This window comes from Chiloscyllium plagiosum, chromosome 18 (genome assembly GCF_004010195.1).
Source record: "Chiloscyllium plagiosum isolate BGI_BamShark_2017 chromosome 18, ASM401019v2, whole genome shotgun sequence".
In the NCBI taxonomy this organism is placed as follows: Eukaryota; Metazoa; Chordata; class Chondrichthyes; order Orectolobiformes; family Hemiscylliidae; genus Chiloscyllium; species Chiloscyllium plagiosum.
This window is the reverse complement of record NC_057727.1, coordinates 10,999,802-11,018,485: the sequence shown is the minus strand read 5'-3', so window position 1 is coordinate 11,018,485 and position 18,684 is coordinate 10,999,802. Positions and strand designations below refer to the sequence as shown.

The following is an 18,684-nucleotide window of genomic DNA, read 5'->3' as shown; positions in this document are numbered from 1 at the left end:
AAGACTGGTATGATGAAACAAACTCCTGATAACCTGAAAAAGAAACTGCTGCTGCTGGAAATCTGAAACAACCTAAAAAGGTTGGACTGAGCAAGTCATGTGGGCAAAGTCAAGGAAATCTTTGTTCTGAGTTCCAGCATTTTCTGTTCTTGTGAAAGAGAAAACTGGGTGAATAGAACTGGAAAAAAGGAGCATCAGTTAGAGGAAAGTATTTTTCTATGCCTTGTCTGGAGTTTTAGAGAAATGTTAGAAGAAAATCTCACTTGTAATATTCAGTTTTTGCAATGGAAAAGATATGAATGTTCAATTTGTGACTCAGAAGCAACATGGGCAAGAAACTACCAGAGGTACTAACACTATGGTAAACAGCCAGGAGTGAATGGCTTCCTTAAATGATTTTGCATTGCATGAAGTCACGTGGCAACAGGCCAAACAAAAGCAAAAGACCTGCCACTTATTGCCACATCTTGCTTTCCTTCAGGTGGTGAATCAGTACTCCTCCTGGTTGAACATCACATCCAAGAGGCACTGAGGGATTGAAGTGTTTTTCATTAAGGGTGGCTGTGTGGCATCAAAGCTGATTGGATCTTAAAGGGTGTATGTACCATATCTGCTTGTTTCAGGGAACCAACATGAGGGGAAAACCTACTTAGAGTCATAGAGATGTACAGCATGGAAACAGACCCTAAGGTCCAACTGGTCCATGCCAACCAGATATCCTAAATTGATCTAGTCCCATTTGCAAGCACTTGGCTCATATCCCTCTAAACCCTTCCTATTCATATACCCATTCAGATGACTCTTAAATGTTTTGATTGTACCAGTCTCCACCACTTCCTCTGGCAGCTCATTCCATATATGCACCACACTCTGCGTGAAAAACTTGCCCCTTAGGTCCTTTTAAAATCATTATCCTCTCACCTTAAACCTGTGCCCTCTAGTTTTGGAATCCCTCACCCAAGGAAAAGACCTTGTCTATTTATCCTATCCATGCCCCTCAGGATTTAATAAACCTCTATAAGGTCACCCTTCAGCCTCTCACACGCCAGGGACGACAGCCTCAGCCTTTTCAGCCTCTCCCTGTAGCTCAAACCCTAGCAATATTGTTATAAATCACTTCTGAACCCTTTCAAGTTTCACATCTTTCCTAGAGCAGGGAGACCAGAATCGCATACAGTACTCAAAAAGTAGCCTAACCAGTGTCCTGTACAGCTGCAACATGACCTCCCAACTCCTACACTCAATGCATTAACCAATTAAAGAAAGCATACAAAATGCCGTTTTCACTATCCTATCTACCAGTGACTCCACTTTCAAGGAACTATGAATCTGCACTCCAAGATCTTGTTGTTCAGCAACACTACTCAGGACCTTACCATTAAGTGTACAAGTCCTACCCTGATTAGCCTTCCCAAAATTTAATTCCATCTGCCACTCCTCAGCCCATTGGCCCTTTGTACTCTGAGGTAACCATCTTTGCAGTCTGCTACACCTCAAATTTTTGTATAATTTGCAAACTTACTAATCATACCTCCTATGTTCACATCCAAATTATTAATATAAATGACGAAAAGCACTGGACCCAACACCAAACCTTGTGGCACATCACTGGTCACAGGCCTCCAGCCTGAAAAGCAATCCTCCACCACCCCTATCACATTCCTGATGAAGGACATATACTCGAACGGTCAACTCTCCTGCTGTTCAGATGCTGCCTGATCTGCTGTGTTTTTCCAGTGTCACACCTTTCATCTCTGACTCTCCAGCATTTGCAGTCCTCACTTTCTCCATCACCACCTTCTGTCTTTTACCTTTGAGCCTGTTCTGTATCTAAGTGGCTAGTTCTCCCTGTATTCCATGTGATCCAACTTTGCTAACTGGTCTACCATGAGAAACCGGTCTACCATGAGGAACCTTCTCGAACGCCTTACTGAAATCCATATTGTTCACATCTACCACTCTGCCCTCATCAATCCTCTTTGTTATTTCTTCCAAAAAACTCAATCAAGTTAGTGTAGCACGATTTCCCATACACAAAGCCATGTTGATTATCTCTAATCAGTCCTTGCTTTTCCAAATACATATAAATCCTGTCCCTCAGGATTCCCTCCAATAACATGCCCCCCACTGATGTCGGGCTTGCTAGTCTATAGTTCCCTGGCTTTTCAAAGAAAGAACAAAGAAGATTACAGCACAGGAACAGGGCCTTAGGCCTTCCAAACCTGCACTGAGCTAGATCCTCTATCTAAACCTGTCACCTATTTTCTAAGGATCTGTAACACTCTGTTTCCTGCCCATTCACGTGACTGTCTAGATATATCTTAAATGACGTTATCGTGCCGACCTCTACCATCTCCACTGGCAACACGTTCTAGGCACCCACCGCCCTCTGTCTTTCAAGCATATCTCCCTTAAACATTTCCCCTCTCACCTTGAACTCATGATCCCCTAGTAATTGACTCCCCCACCCTGGGAAAACGCTTCTTGCTATCCACCCTGTCTATACCTTTCAGGATTTTGTAGACCTCAATCAGGTCCTCCTTCAACCTCCATCTTTCTAATAAAAATAACTCCAATCCACTCAACCACTCTTCATAGCTAGCACCCTCCACACCAGACAACATCTTCATGAACCTCCTCTGCACCCTCTCTAAAGCATCCACATCCTTTTGGTAATGTGGCAACCAGAACTGTACACAGTATTCCAAATGTGGCTGACCAAAATCCGATACAACTGTCACATGATCTGCCAAATGTTGTATTCAATACCCCGTCCGATGAAGGAAAGCATGCTTTCTTGACCACTTTATTGACCTATGCTGCTACCTTCAGGGTACAATGGACCTGAACACTCAGATCTCTCTATACATTTATTTTCCCAAGGGCTTTTCCATTTACTGTATAGGTCACTTTTGAATTGGATCTTCCAAAATGCATCACCTCGCATTTGACCGGTTTGAACTCCATCTGCCATTTCTCTGCTCAACTCTGCAATCTATCTATATTCTGCTGCATTCCCTGATAGAACCCCTCACTATCTGCTACTCCAGCAAATTTAGTGTCTCCTGCAAACTTGCTAATCAGACCACCTATACCTTCTTCCAGATCACAAACAACAGTGGTCCCAACACAGATCCGTGTGGAACACCACTGGTTATAGTTCTCCATTTTGAGAAACTCTCTTCCACTATTTACTCTCTGTTTCCTGCTGCCCAGCCAGTTCTCTATCCATGTAGTTAGTACACCCTGGACCCCATGCGACTTCACTTTCTCCATCAGCCTACCATGGGGAAACCTTATCAAATGCCTTACTGAAGTCCATGTATGTGACATCTGCTGCCCTTCCCTCATCAATCAACTTTGTCACTTCCTAAAAGAATTCTATTAAGTTGGTAGGACATGACCTTCCCTGCAACATGCATTAAACCATGTTGCCTATCATTGATAAGCCCATTTTCTTCCAAATGTAAATAGATCCTATCCCTCAGTAGCTTCTCCAGCCCCTTCCCTATCACTGACATCAGGCTCACCAGTCAATAATTACCTAGATTATCCCTTCTACCCTTAAACAAGGGGACAACATTAGCAAATCACCAGTCCTCCGGGACTCACCTGAGTTCAAGGATGCTGTAAAGATATCTGTTAAGGCCCCAGCTATTTCCTCTCTTGCTTCCCTCAGTAACCTGAAGGTAGCAGCATAGGTCCCATCCGGACCTGGGGACTTGTCTCCCTTAATAACTTTTAGAATACTCAACACTTTCTCCCTCCGTATGCCGACTTGACCTAGAGTATTCAAACATCTATCCCTAACCCCAACATCCATCATGTCCCTCATGCAAAGTACTCATTACGAACCTCACCCATTTTCTCTGACTCCACACATAACTTTCCTCCTTTCTTCTTGAGTGGGCCAACCCTTTCTCTAGTTATCCTCTTGTTAGGTTCTTTTTCTTGAGACTTTTACACACGATGCAGCAGTAATATGCCAATTTCTATGAATATCCAAAACTTATTGAGCAAGTACAAGCTTTGGAGGATCACTTGCGAAGCCGTGTCAAGAGATCTTTCTGAACAAAGGGACCAGTTCTTCCTTTTATACAAGATTTTACATCACGGTCAGCAATGCCCACAAGACAACCCCCCAGCCACTCCCCCATAGTCACATGCTACTCAAGACCCAATGTAGTGATTTGATTATTTCGAGAAACTGATGTAGATCATTCCTTAATGACAAGATCTGGTGTGAATCCTTTTTTTAACTGCAAGGTGTGGTCAGAATTTTAACTGTAATGTTCTTATTGATTCTGAATAGCAGGAAATGACGAAGTAAATTTACTCTGAATAGCAGGAGATGGCAATGCAAATTTTTTTACATTCTACTTGCAAGACCGAGAAACATACCAACCCCACCCCCAGGACATCCAATTTCTTGAAGGTCAGCAGAACAAATTAACCGTTTAACATCTCATTCCCTCCTTTTATCATTCCATGATAACCAATTAAAAGGCACTACCAGTTTATTCATAAGAATCTGACAGCCAGTATTGACACACAACATACAATTATTATAACATCAAGAATTACTAGTCCATGCAGTAGATAGGATCCTCCCAGGTGGAAATAAAAGAGTTCACCAGTAAAGTTCTTAAATCCACAGTCCTTAGTGACCAGTCCACCCCCTCTAAGTTGAGTGAAAACGAGCCAGTTATCCAAAATCTCCTTCATTAAACTCCAACCTGAAAACAAAATCCAGTCTGTACTTGCACACCATTCCATGGAGAAATCTGAATTCTTGGATGAGGACAATTAAATACTTAACAAAACTGACGACACGTCAATTCTTGCGGAGATGTTTCAGATGGAGAATACCAGCGCACCTGAGCATGTAGTGCTGCAGGTGAACGTAGCATTCTTTGCTGCCTCTGCTCCAGCTCTGCTGTTACATATAACAAAGCCAACTGGCTGCTTTGGTGTTAGCTTGATCAGTGAACCTTCATATCCCTTAAATGATCGAAAGAGAAAGTAAAGCTCACGTAGCTTAATATCCATAGGGCGGCCACTGACAAAAAGCGTATGGACCTTTACCTCTTCACCATAGTTAGCTTCTTCACTTTTCATGCTCATGACAAGGGAGCTGATTGAATCCATTGGACCAGGTTGTGGAGAGGTGGGCAGTGGTCCGAGGGCGTGCTTTACCTGTGAATGGAGAAACTCTAGAGATGATATTAGTTGCTGAAAGTATCTTTGCATTTCCTGTCTCATTCCTTCCTTGCCAAGGTGGGTATCAGTATGAAGAGTCACATATTTAACTACACTAAATTGTGTCTTCCGATTTCAACATTCTTTGAATTCTTGAAGTCTGTTACTCTGTTCACTATTTATGACATTATCAAGTATTATACAATCCATAAACTTTTAAACTGTACTGCCTGAACAATTCAGTCATTTATAAACAACAATCAATGGTCCTAAAATCAATCTCTCTGGGACCCCATTCATGTTGTTCAAAAAGTATTTTCCTTTAACAAATTAATACTTGGCTAATGTGAATGTAATTTCTGATGAAAGGCTTTTGCCTGAAACATCGACTTTCCTGCTCCTCGGATGCTGCCTGACCTATTGTGCTTTTCCAGCACCTTACTCTTGACATTAATCTCCAGCATCTGCAGTACGCATTTTTGCCTAATGTGAAAGCTGTCAGGAAAAGTATTTCACAGTTCCTGATTTCTAACTACATTTTCAAACTTCTGTTACTTTTGACTTTATGCTTAGTTGTAATAAAATTTAATTTCAAGTCTTCTACTTTCCTGATCACCTGAGCAAGGCTTTACCAGCAGTATTCACTTGTAGATTTTTCCTTGAAGTTTAATTTTTTTTTTGCTGCTATATCTAGTCAATCTTTAAACAGTCCTGCCAGCTGAGAATCATTCAAAAGGAACTGATAGCCATTGCACTTGTCCCTTCTGAAATTACAGTAAGCTAATTACAGTATACTAATTAAGTTCTTGTGTCATCTCACACGCCAAGATCTCTAATTCTAAAATGTTGTAAATAATTGATAGAAATAATATGTTTTACATAGAATATAACATCAATACACAAACAAGTACTTCAATTTTTTTGTTAGGAAGTACTAATTGCTAATAGTTTTGTGTAAACTTGTAGAAAATGGAAATGAGTAGTCACTTAACAAAAAGCAACGTATGAATATTTTCTAAATAGCTACAATTTAAATTGACATCTATGAACTGAAACGTAAAATGACAGTAAAAACGGAATAAAATATTCCAGGTATTATTAGCGTTGGTAACAAGCATTAGGTATACATACTTTTGACACAGAGTGCGAACACCCATGCGTCTTCCATATTTGTTTTTCTGGGTCAGGGACATCCCCCTGTAAATGCTGCACAGTGACAATGTCTGGTATGCTTGTTGTTTTTGAGGTCAGTGATCTATTTAGTGCCTGCCAGTTCACAGAGAGCAGCACATTTGATTATGGTCAATTGCTTGGGAAGGAGGATGACTTTGAGGAGATTTTGGACATACAGTGAGTTCTGAATAGGTGTCCCTGAAACATTATTGGCAGACCAAACATGTCAGGAGGTACCTCCATTTTATTCCTACTTGATAGTCCAGCTTGGTGTTTTGACTCTGATTCCTTATTTTGTCTTTGCTTTCTCAATTTTTCCTGTTTTCCTTTACTCATATCATAATCCTTACACAGACCCAAGACTTCGGTTTTCCCTCATTATCACACTTCTAATCCCTCTTTGACACGCATAATTCTCCCAGCTGGCCTGTTTAGATTTGTTTATTTCCTCAGCAGTCTTTCACCATGGATGTAGGTTTGCTCACTGAGCTGGAAGGTTCATTTCCAGACGTTGTGTTACCCCACTAGGTAACATCTTCAGTGGGCCTCAGGTGAAGCAATGCTGAAAATTCCTGCTTTTTTTCCTCATGTGGATATGAAAGTTTTCCATTTAGTCCCCATATTACGTTTCCAAATTGCCTCTTCTGCTTTTAAACATTTATCTATGTCCCAAGTTCCTCCTTTCAGCCAAATTTCATTTCCCAATTTTTTTAAAATATAAAAACATCCTGACAGGCACCTGAACCATTCCTCATTTTGGGGTCATCCCAGCATAACCGAAGCAAAGGGGTTCTGACACCCGAGTTATCCAACATCTGTACCATTTTTAAAGTCTCAACTTCCTAACTTATCTATAATCTAGTCCAGTGTCTTCAATCTTCACACCCAGTTCAGGTTCCTGACCTTCATGTGGGGGATTTTCCCCTCTTAACAACTGGTCTAAGGCAGGGTGATTGTGACAGACACATTAGTTATTCTTTATCTTATGTACTATGCTCCAATGCCTCAAACCCCACTATTAGAGGACCCTAACCTCCGAATTCTAACTTCCCTTTCTAGTAACTTGTGGTTCCGAGAACTCAAACCTGTGAATTCAGGGAGGGACTCTAACCTCCCTTCCAGTGAACTTATGGTTCTGAGGACTCAAACCTCCAAATTCTAGGGTTCTGAAAGCAAACTCGTTGGCTTACAAGTGCATGTTATCTCAGAGATTCCATCACTGCAGACTCCTAGGGGACGAGGGGTTGATTGAGTGATTAGTTAATGAGAGAGATCAAAGTAATCTTACCAAGTGGGCCCATCTGTCTCATGTTACTGTCATGCAGGTAATCACTTAGTCCATCTAGAAGCTGTTGGAATCCCACTACTGCCAATAAATGTTAGGTTCTTTTTCTTGAGATTCTTAGACACTTGATGCAACTGCAATACGCCAACTTCTGTGAACAGCCAAAATTCATTAAGCAAATTCAAGGTTTGGAGTGTCACTTAACACTCTTAGCAATGCTTGCGAAGCTGTGTCAAGAGATCTCTCTGAACAAACAGAGCAATTTTTCCTTTATATAAGATTTTACATCACAGTCAGTAATGCTCACAAGATAACCCCCAGCCACTCCCCCATAGTCACATGCCACTTAAGACACAATGTAGTGATTTGGCAGGTGGGACTAGATTGGGTTGGGATATCGGGTCAACATAGGTGGGTTAGACCGAAGGGTCTGTTTCCATGCTGTAGACCTCTATGACTCTATGATTATTTCGGAAACAATGTGATGTAGATCTTTCCTTAATAACAAGATCTGATGTAAATCATTTATTTTAACTTCAGGGTGTGGTCAGAATTTTAACTGCAATGTTCTTATTGATTCTGAATAGCAGGAGATGGCAATGTAATTTTTTTTACATTCTACCTGCAAGACAGAGACATACTACCCTACTCCCTGGGACATCCAATTTCTTGAAGGGCAGCAGAACAAATTAACCCTTTAACATCTCACTCTTGCTCTTTATATACAAATAAATGGCTTTGGGATTTTCCTTAACCCTGTTTGCTAGATATTTCATGACCTCTTTTAGCCCTCTTAATTCCTAATTTCAGATTGGACCTACTTCCCTAATATTCTTCCAAAACTTCATCTGTTTTCAGTCACCTAGACCCTATGTACACTTCCTTTTTTTGCTTTGTTAGTATCACAATTGCACCTGTCATCCATGGTTCCCCAATCTTGCATTTTTATCCCTCATTTTCATAGGGACATGTCTGTCCTGCACCCTAATCAACCTCTGTCTAAAAGCCTCCCACATATCAAATGTAGATTTACCTTCAAATAACTGCTCCCAATCCACATATCCCAGCTCCTGCCAAATTTTGCTATAGTTGGCCTTCTCCCAATTTAGCACTCTTCCTTTAGGATCAATCTTATCTTTGTCCATGAGTATTCTAAAACTTGTGGAATTGTGAGCACTATTCCCAAAGTAGTCCCCTACTGCAACTTCAACACCTGACTGGGCTCATTCCCTAACACCAGGTCCAGTATGGACCCTTCCCAAGTTGAATACTGACATAGTGCTCTATAAAACCCTCCTGGATGCTGCTTACAAATTCTGCTCCATCTGGACCTCTAATACAAAGTGAATCCCAGTCAATATTAGGAAAATAAAAATCTCCTATCACCACCACCCTGTTGTTCCTACATCTTTCCATAATCTGTTTACATATTTGTACCTCTATCTCATGCTCGCTGTTGGGAAGCCTGTAGTATAGCCCCAACATTGTTTCCCTTCCTATTTGAGCTCTGTCCATAATGCCTCACTGCTCGAGTCCTCCAATAGTGCCCTCCTTCAGCACAGCTGTGATATCCTTTCTGACCAGAAATGCAACTTGCCACCTTTTTAAAATAGTGGCACATTAGCCAACCTTTAGTCACTCAGCACCTCACCTGTGGCTATCGATGATACAATTATCTCAGAAATCCTGAGGGGCCCAGCAATCACTCCCCTAGTTTTCCACAGAGTTCTATGGTATACCTGATCAGGTCCCAGGGTTTTATACAGTTTTATGCATTTTAAGCTAGGAGAGGAAATCCAAGGCAGTAAATTGTCTAAAGCTCAATTGTCTGTAGTGTCCTATTTGCAGCATGGCTTTCTGGGTACAGATTATCTGTTGTAATAACCTGCGTACTCCACAAAGTTCCATCAAATAGGCTAGATGATAAATGGCTAGATGGCCATTTTTGCCTTGAAGGATGCACATGCAATAATAAAGAACTACATGCATGTTAAGCAGTCAAGAGACATTTCTGCAGTCCTGCCAATATGGTTGTATAATTATACAACTAACCAAAGGAGAAGCCTAAATGATGGGGGAAGCTAGACATCAGTATAAAAGGAAAACTGAGGCAATGAACTATAGTTTTCAGTCTAACTCATCTGCGCCTAACAAAAATCCCACACTGATCTAGTCCCATTTGCCAGCATTTGGCCCACATCTCTCTAAACCCTTACTATTCATGTACCCATCAGATGCCTTTTAAGTGTTGTAAATGTACCTGCCTCCATCATTTCCTTTAGCATACACCATACACCACTTTCTGCATGAAAATGTTGCTCCTTAGGTCCCTTGTAAATCTTTCCTCTCTCACCTTAAATCTATGCCTTCGAGGTTTGGACTCCCCAACCTGAAGAAAAAGACATTGTTCACCCTTTCTGTGCCCCTCATGATTTTATATACCACTATAAGGTCACCCCTCAGCCTCCAATGCTCCAAGGAAACAAAAGCCCCAGCTTATTCAGCCTTTTCCTATAGTTCAAATCCTCCAATCCAGGCAACATCCTTGTAAATCTTTTCTGAACCTTTTCAAGTTTAACAATCTGTAGCAGGGACATCAGAATTAACTTGCATGTGATAATGTTCTCATGCATGTGGTATACTTGTAAATGGTTATGTTGTTCAAAGTTTGTGAGATTTGTAGCTCGGGTGCTCATTATGGTTCTGCTCGCCGAGCTGGGAATTTGTGTTGCAGACGTTTCGGCCCCTGTCGATGTTGTAGAGTGGTAGTGCTGTTAAAACCTTTTTTTAAAAAATAAAATAGATTTAATAACAATATATAGTTTTCCAGCACAGCTATATCCTGGAAAATTGCCCAGGTATATCCTGTGCACAAAAGCAGAACAAATCCAACCTGGCTAATTACCACACCATTAATCTACTCTAATTACTCAGAAAAGTGATGGAAGGGGTCATCAATAGTGTATCAACCAGCACTTGCGTCATAATAACCCGCTCACTAATACTCAGTTTGGATTCCACCACAGCCACTCAACTCCTGACGTCATTGTCGCCTTGGTTCATAAATGAACTAAAGAGCTGAATTCCAGAGGTGAGGTGAGAGTTACTATGCTTGACATCAAGGCAGCATTTGACTCAGTCTAACATCAAGAAACCTTAGCAAAACAACAGAAATCAGGGGACAAAGTCTCTGCTGGTTGGAATCATAACTGGAGAAAGGAATATGGTTGTCATTGTTGGAGGTCAGTCACCTCAGTTCGAAGATAAATGCAGAGTTTCCTCAGAGTATTGTCCTCGGCCTACCCATCTTTTGCTGCTTCATTGACAATCTTTGCTCCATCGAAAGGTCAGAATTGGGATGTACGCTGATGATTGCACAATGTTCAGCACCATTTACAACTCCTGAGATACTAAAGCAGTGCGAGTCTAAATGCAGCAAGACCTGGATATAATTCAGTTTGGGCAGGCACTTGACAAGTAACATTTTCAACACCAATATCTAACAAAAAAGATATCTAACCATTGCTTCTTGACATTCAAAGGTATCACTATTACTGAATCCTTTATTATCTATATCCTGAGGGTTACTATGACTAGAAACTGAATTGGACAAGCCATATAAATACTGTAGTCTCCAAAGCAGATCAGAGGCCAGAAATCCTGCAGGTACTCACCTCCTGACTCCCCAAAGTCTGCCGATGAAAACTACCACTCGCTTGGATGAGTGCAGCTCCAACAACATTCAAGAAACATGACATCATCCAGGATAAGAAAACCTGTTTGATTTGCATAACATTCAATCCCTCCATCAATGCTCAGTTGCAGCAGCATGTACCATCCTTAAGGCACACTGCAGAAATTCACAGACACTCAGATGGTATCTTCCAAAGCTACATTACTACATTTGAGAAGGATAAGGACAGCAATACATAGAAACAGCAGTTCTTGCAAGTTCTCCTCCAAGTCACTTCTCATCTGGACTTGGAAATAGATTGCTGTTCCTTCAGTTATTCGTCAAAATCTTGGTACCTCTTCTCGACTAATATTGTGGGTCTACCTACATCAAATGGACCTGAATGTTCAACAGGAAGCTTTCGATACCTTCCCCACCTAGTCACACCCACATTCCATGAATGAATTAGAAAAAAAAACTGGGCTGATTTTATGATGCTTAATCCAACGTTGTTAAACTTGGTTAGGGTAAATTAGTGTTACACTCCATTGGGAATGAAACCCATGGGTTTAAATGTCTGTCTACAACCTACTCAATTTTATGTTGTTTTCAAAAGAACATATTACAGAGTATAAACTGGATGTCAAAACTGAATCAACCTCATCACTACTGGGCAAGCTAGGTTTGAAAATCATGACTGAGCACAGCCTTGATACTAATACAATTGAATTAGGCAAAATGTAATCAAAATTTTAAAGAATGAAGAAAGACTGAATTGTTTACTGTTTATTTTTTAATTTACTTTTTATTGAAAACAGACAGCATTGAAACTTCTGCACATACTTCCTTATTTGTCAACATTTAAGCAGACCTTTAAAAAAAGCCGAAAGTAACTGCCACAAAGGTACTGGATGCTTTGAATATGTGAAGGGAGTCTTACACTTCTTGTAAGGTTTCAGTTGGAAATTCCAAGCGATCCATCTGTCTGACCTGAGAAAGTAGAAATTGAGTTGACTGGAGCAAAGGAATTTTTTGCGTAATCCAGATGGGCGAGCTTGGAACTGTAAAATTGAGAGTTGACAAGTGTAGCACTGGAAAAGTACAACCCTTCAATCATGAATGTGATGAAGAGCTTATGCCCAAAATGTCCACTCTGCTGCTCCTCAGATGCTGCCCTGATCTGCTGTACTTTTCCAGCACCACACTTTTTGACTCGACTCTCCAGCATCTGGAGTCCCTCACTTTCTCCTAACTGCAAAATTGAGTTACGACAGCATCACTTCTATCAAAACAAACATGTAAACTTGGTTGTTCTGTAATTACATAAATATATATTTAAAATAGAATATGTCTATGATGGGAAGAAGTTGATATAAATATCATAGGTGGTTTTGCAGACAAGAGTGCACGCAGATGTAATTTATTTATTGTCTTTTTTTCTTAGAGTGGTGATGTTCTTTCTTGGATCAAAGTATCAAAAATTTCAAAAGATTGTTACTGACTTGATATCTTGAGCACATTTCCAATTATTCAAAAGTACGAACGCTCCTGTATCTAAGTGTGTTGCAGAAAAGTGCTAAATACTAGCAAGGAAGATGGCAGATAATGGAATGACATTTTATGAATTATCTATGGAACTACTCAATGGTGAGATCTTCAGTTTCTCCAACCTCATAGGAAAGGTGGTGTTGATCGAAAATGTTGCATCCTTATGAGGCACAACCATCAGGGATTACCAACAGATGAATGAGCTCCAGAGTCGCTACGGCAACCAGGGGTTTGTAATTCTGGGTTTTCCTTGCAACCAATTTGGCTACCAGGTAAACTGAACACTTTTCAGGACAAAGTACATTCCTTTCTTGCAGAACATTTTACTACTTGTTTTAATTGACTTGTTTCTTTTAGTGTAAACCTTATTCTAAATAGTGATTTATATTATTGCAGACCCAGTTATACGTATTAATATATTTCTGATAAAAATTAAAATGTTATCAAACCTTATATAGCTATTTAGATGCAAATTTGAAATTCAGACTTTACAGAAATAATTTTACTTTTAAGGAGTTTTATTTAAGTCTCCTTATTCACTTAAAGTTTGTGATAACAATTGTCAATCTTTGATTAATTCAGACTTTTGTTTGGTTATTGTTTAAGTAAAAATGTGCAACGTAGGAACATAGAATCACTCATCATTTTAATCCCAGTAATACTATGCAAAATAGTTTCAACTGTGATTCCATAGTGGTCTTAGACTTGTCCTGAAAGAAAAAATCTGCAATTTAGAAATCCACAAGTTTAATGTACTTTTACATTGATTTTGTAGGAAAATATCTACAATGAGGAGATCCTTAATTCCTTGAAATATGTCCGTCCAGGCAATGGCTTTGAACCAAATTTCTATTTGTCCAAAAAGATTGAAGTAAATGGAGAAGATGAGAATCCAGTCTTCACTTTTCTGAAGAAGAAGTTGCCTGAAGCTTATGATGATCCTGACATCTTAATGCGCGATCCAAAGTTTATAGATTGGAAGCCAGTCCGTCGCTCTGATATTGGCTGGAATTTTGAGAAATTCCTTATTGGGCCAAATGGTGAGCCATATAGACGATATAGCAAAAACTTTCTCACCATTGAGGTTGAAGATGACATCAAATTTCTTCTTCCAAAGAATGAATGACTTGGTGATGATACAGATAAATAAGTTAAAATTTAGTGTATTACATGTTGAATCCTAGGTGTTATATTACATGATGGCAGTTTTTCTTCTAAAGTAAAGTTTTGCCAAGACTATGCATTGAGTTGTAAATTTTAAGAGATACAGCAACAGGTATGCAATTACATTTACTGCATTGGCTTTAGTGATTTTTCTAATTTGTCTGTTCACTCTTTAGAATGTAATTTGTTGTAAATGAAAAATGCATACAATATGCCCTTGCCAAAAAGTTCTCCCAAAGCAAGTGGGAGGGCAAAGAGAGATTCTCATTTCTGTACTGAGTGAGTCAAACTAGTTTCTGATGTTAGGCATTTACTGTATGATGGTACTTTTCTTAAGGTCTACGGAGAAGTACTTAATGTAGCCTGTAAACGTCTAACTGGACATAGAAACTAATTTGTTACAATCTAATATAAAAGGAGGCTGTTCCAATAAATGTTTTTTTCAGTCAAAATACTATTTCATTTCAGCTTCATTACAGAAACTTAAACTATGCAAAATTAGAGGTAGATTTTCATGAGATATTCAACCAAATTTTCTCTCTCGCATTATATGTCTACTGCAACTGCATACATGAAATCATCCTCCAAAATTTGTCTAATAAAAAGTGTTAATTCTAAAACAACTTCTCATAAATGCTCAAATATTAAACCAATTCAATTCTAAAATGAAATTATTCAACATTCTCTATTTCCCAGCTTATATTTGACCAATCTGTATTACATTTTCAAATGAATCTTATGGTTGCAAAGTAAAGAATACTCAATTTTTTGTTCTTGAAACAGGAAAAATATGCTGTCATTACTTAAGTTGAAAACTACTCTTTTCACATCATGATCTGTCTTACATACAGAATTGATATTTCAGAATTTTGGTTAAAATATAGCTGAAGTAATTGAGATTTCCCTAGAATTTAGTTGGTACATTTCTGTATCTTGGACATAATTATCTACATTTATGGTAGCATGTGCTGTACTGAACACAAATGTGATGTAGCACTGCTCTGGATCTGGTTTTTCAGCAGAAAAAGAAAGCTGTTCTGTGTTTTTAGTGGGTCTGGATTTTCTTTTTGATATAGTTACTGAAATGTAAAGTAGTAGTCCTAATAGCATTAAAGACACGGTTTACTTAATTCAAACTCCAACTATTAGCCCTCATGATCATAACATGAATTATCCAATTATTGATACACAACTGATTGTGATAGCTTGCTGTGTGTAAATAAGCTGCTTCCCCAATAGCTACATGTCAAAAATTATTTCATTGGCTGTAAGAACTTTGAAACATCTTATGGTCATTGAGGCAGGATATAAATCAACTCTTTCTCACTGAATCCCTTTCAAATAGAGATGGTGCTCTAGGTATGCTTGTTACCTGGGTGAATCTGCTTGAGTATTTGAAGCTTGCCATTGTGTTTAAATGGGTTCCAAAGTTGGAACAGCAATAATAAGTAGGTATAATGACCACAGGTTGAACTGTACAAGGGTGTAACATTTGCTAGGAACAGAGCATGCTCTTTGTTTGAATGAGAGCCACCAAGAGGCATGAGCAGTCAGGGAAGCCAATCCTTTACTAAACATTTAATAGGTAAATAAGAAAGAGAGGTTAATCTTTCCTACAATGCTAGTGTATCAATGGTTACCTGTTGGATAGGGGAAGATAATGAAGGGATGGATGAGTTTATCATTCCTTTAAAAACTGTTCAAACAGAAGGCATTGCCCAATATGCTAGCAAGACTGAAAAGATTACTTAGCATCATTGTCAAGCTTTGGAAGCCTTTAGATTCACCATAGACTTGTGTAGACTGGCAGGAATCAAGGTACTGGATGCCTAATTTGATGGAGCCTAACCAACAGACCCTACACAGCGCAGCAACACCAGTTAACCTCCTGCTGCTTACCCAGTTCAAGTTGCAAATGTCAGGTACTATATTTCCTAATGCCTCAGAACTTTTCAGACTATGCATACCAGTATAAATCTGGATAGTCTTTGTAAAGCAACTTACCTGCATGACTTTTATTTTCGTTTTAAGCTTATGCTTTTTCTTGGTATATGCATCTTTTTACAGCGTTTTCCTCAAAACAATCCAGCAATCTACATGCCATTCTAATCATACTACAGGTAGTCCTTGTAGAAAGCACATTTTGTCAACACGAATTGGCTGTAATATGACTGACAAATTCTGGATGATATTTGGGTAAGGCAAACTTTTTACCAAATTGGTATAGCAATTTTCTATACAGATCTTCAACACTGCGATTTTCTATAGCGGTTTTCCATTACATGGGGTTGTAGAAGAACGCAACTGTTGCATTACAGCAGAACGACCTGTAACCTTTGTGCATTAAGTTTTGGCCTGAGTTTTATTGGCCGTAGAGGACAATGCATTGCAAAAGATTAAATTTTTGACTCCATGACGCTGTAGTCCACTCAACACTAGACTCCCCTCCCATGTCATGTGATCTCAAAATGTTTGACATTCTTTGATCAGTTTTCATATTTGCTCGGAACACTGAATAGTATATAGGCAACATACACATTGTAACAATCTGTATTTCACCTCTATTGCTCTTCGCCTATGCCATGTTTTAATGTTTTCTTTTGATTCAAGTCATAAGCTCATATATTTATTTCTGGTTACCTTGGGAGTTTTTCTAGGGAGGCAGGGATAGTAAACAAGGTATTAATGACAAAAGTCAGCCGAGGATTGTCTAATGCTAGTCTCATCAGTCATGAATCAACTTTAAATATTCAACATAGTCTACTTAGCGTCAGAATGAGCTAGCACAAAGTTACTGACAGTTGCATTTCACTTCAAATTGTGAAATACATGTTTCACAATCCAATTGAAATGTTGCATCAGTCAACATAGAGTTAAAAATAGACTTTGATCAGTATTACTGAAGGGTGCTGTTGTGTGTAATATTGCAGATGGAGAACTTAAATCCAGTCACATTATCTCCATTTGCAACATGTACAAGAATGTACATTTCTGATTTTACAAATAATACCATAAGACATAGGAGAAGAAATGAGGCTATTTGGCCGATTAAATCTTCTCTGCCATTCAATCACGGCTGATAAGTTTCTCAACCCCATTCTCCCGCTTTCTCCCTGTAAACTTTGATTCCCCTTGACAATCAAGGACCTATCTATCTCTTCTTAAATATACTCAATGATCTGGCCTCCAAAGCCTTCTGTGGCAATGAACTCCATAGATTCACTGCTCCAGCTAAAGTAGTTTCTCCAAGTGAGCTCTCTGGTAAGCACTGCATTTCACTTTGGAATGCTAGTTTCAAAAAGCTCAATGTGCTTCCTCAAAGGGGTTTCAGTATTGTTAATATCTTTATTACTGTTGCATTATGAGGAAATGAGTGACTTTTGAGAATTGACGTGATTGTACTAATATAGCTTGTCAGAAAAAAACCTCACTCACCCGAAGAATGCTTCTTAGATTCACCTCAAGCTGATGTACTTCATACCCCTCCCTCTGCTAGTTTTCTAATGTTCTCTCTTCAGGAGAACAATATAGAGTCTGATAAAATGATGGATTCTCCTACTGAATGATGATCAGCAAAGAATCAAAACATTCAGCGTCTAGGTTGATGTTGTTCCATATGTGTTGTTAATCCAAATTGTGATCTGCAGATTCCACCACAAATATATATAAAGTGACTGTTGAAAAGGGGGAAAGTACTATTGTTGTGGCATTCTCGCTTGTTTTGGAGGGGACTCTTGATCCTTCACTAATCACTTTCACAATACCACAAATGGCCCAATGTACAAAAACAACTTTCACCAGGTATTAAGTCAGAAAGCCAATTCTGTTCACAAGAAGGTCAAGATTAATCACAGGCTAGGAAAAAGGGCAAGGTTGAAGTAATGAATGAAATTACAAATGGCATGTAAAATATTGCTGTTATCTACATTCAACAGGGAAATATGAGAGCTTTACATTTTTAATTATTTTAGTAGTCAACATTTGTGGTTTTGCACATCAGAAAGAACTGTGTAGTATGCAGGGTGAGATATGAAGGGATAAGTAGTAAAAGGGATAGATTTGTAAGGAAGTACAGCAAGCCTTTACTATTTAAATTCACTCATTGTTCTTGATGATTTCGGAAGGATTAGATGTTTAAGGATGAGAGGAAAGGATAGATCTGGACAGGTATAGGGAGGCAGAAATAAGCTGTCAGTCTCGGAACATTTCAGCTCCAAGGCAACAACAATGATGCAGTATGGCCTCAAAAAGGGGAATATCTTGTTACATTACAAGTGACTTCAATAAATTAAAATACCGTGGCTCAGCCAGAATGCAGGAAAGAGTAGGGGAAGCCATAGACATTGGTGCAAAAAGTAATTACAGCACTACCTACAGGCAAAAATTCATATTTATAACTGATTTTGCTGGAGATCATGGTTGCCAAGTGTTTTAAGCACATATGAATTTGGATCCACTCAGTACAAAATTAATATATTGAGATCCTGAGTATTTCTCTATTATAATAGTGGTCATACAAGACCGTAAAATCAGTATTTTCTGTTGAGGTTCTAGATTGAATTAAGATTTATTACTATTTCACAACTACTTGCCAATTTTTGTTCGAAATCAAGAGTCCATATAATAACAGCTAATTCATTGT

General features: G+C 39.0%; 2 protein-coding genes across 3 annotated transcripts; one reads left to right on the top strand and one right to left on the bottom strand.

Moving 5' to 3' along the window:
• Positions 1-4,475: 4,475 nt before the first annotated feature.
• LOC122558844 (RNA-binding protein, mRNA-processing factor 2a-like) lies at positions 4,476-7,954 on the bottom strand. 2 transcript variants are annotated; one of them, XR_006314258.1, is made up of 2 exons: positions 7,661-7,954; positions 4,476-5,196 (listed from the first exon to the last, which is right to left on the bottom strand). XR_006314258.1 is itself a non-coding variant. In XM_043707676.1 (2 exons), exons 1-2 carry the CDS (start codon positions 7,680-7,682, stop codon positions 4,855-4,857), a joined length of 381 nt encoding a protein of 126 aa, XP_043563611.1. In that variant the 5' UTR covers positions 7,683-7,954; the 3' UTR covers positions 4,476-4,854. The 2 variants fall into 2 exon arrangements, 1 of the variants encoding a protein (XP_043563611.1); XM_043707676.1 differs by having other exon boundaries at positions 4,476-5,213.
• Positions 7,955-12,925: 4,971 nt separating this feature from the next.
• LOC122558843 (glutathione peroxidase 2-like) lies at positions 12,926-14,004 on the top strand. The gene is made up of 2 exons (XM_043707675.1): positions 12,926-13,150; positions 13,654-14,004. Exons 1-2 carry the CDS (start codon positions 12,926-12,928, stop codon positions 14,002-14,004), a joined length of 576 nt encoding a protein of 191 aa, XP_043563610.1.
• The last annotated feature ends 4,680 nt before the right edge of the window (positions 14,005-18,684 follow it).

Coding starts and splice junctions, on each gene's coding strand:
- LOC122558844 (XM_043707676.1), bottom strand. CDS start 7,682: ATGAGACAGATGGGCCCACTTG. Junction 5,214..7,660: donor GAGACAGATGGGCCCACTTG/GTAAGATTACTT, acceptor TATCATCTCTAG/AGTTTCTCCATTCACAGGTA.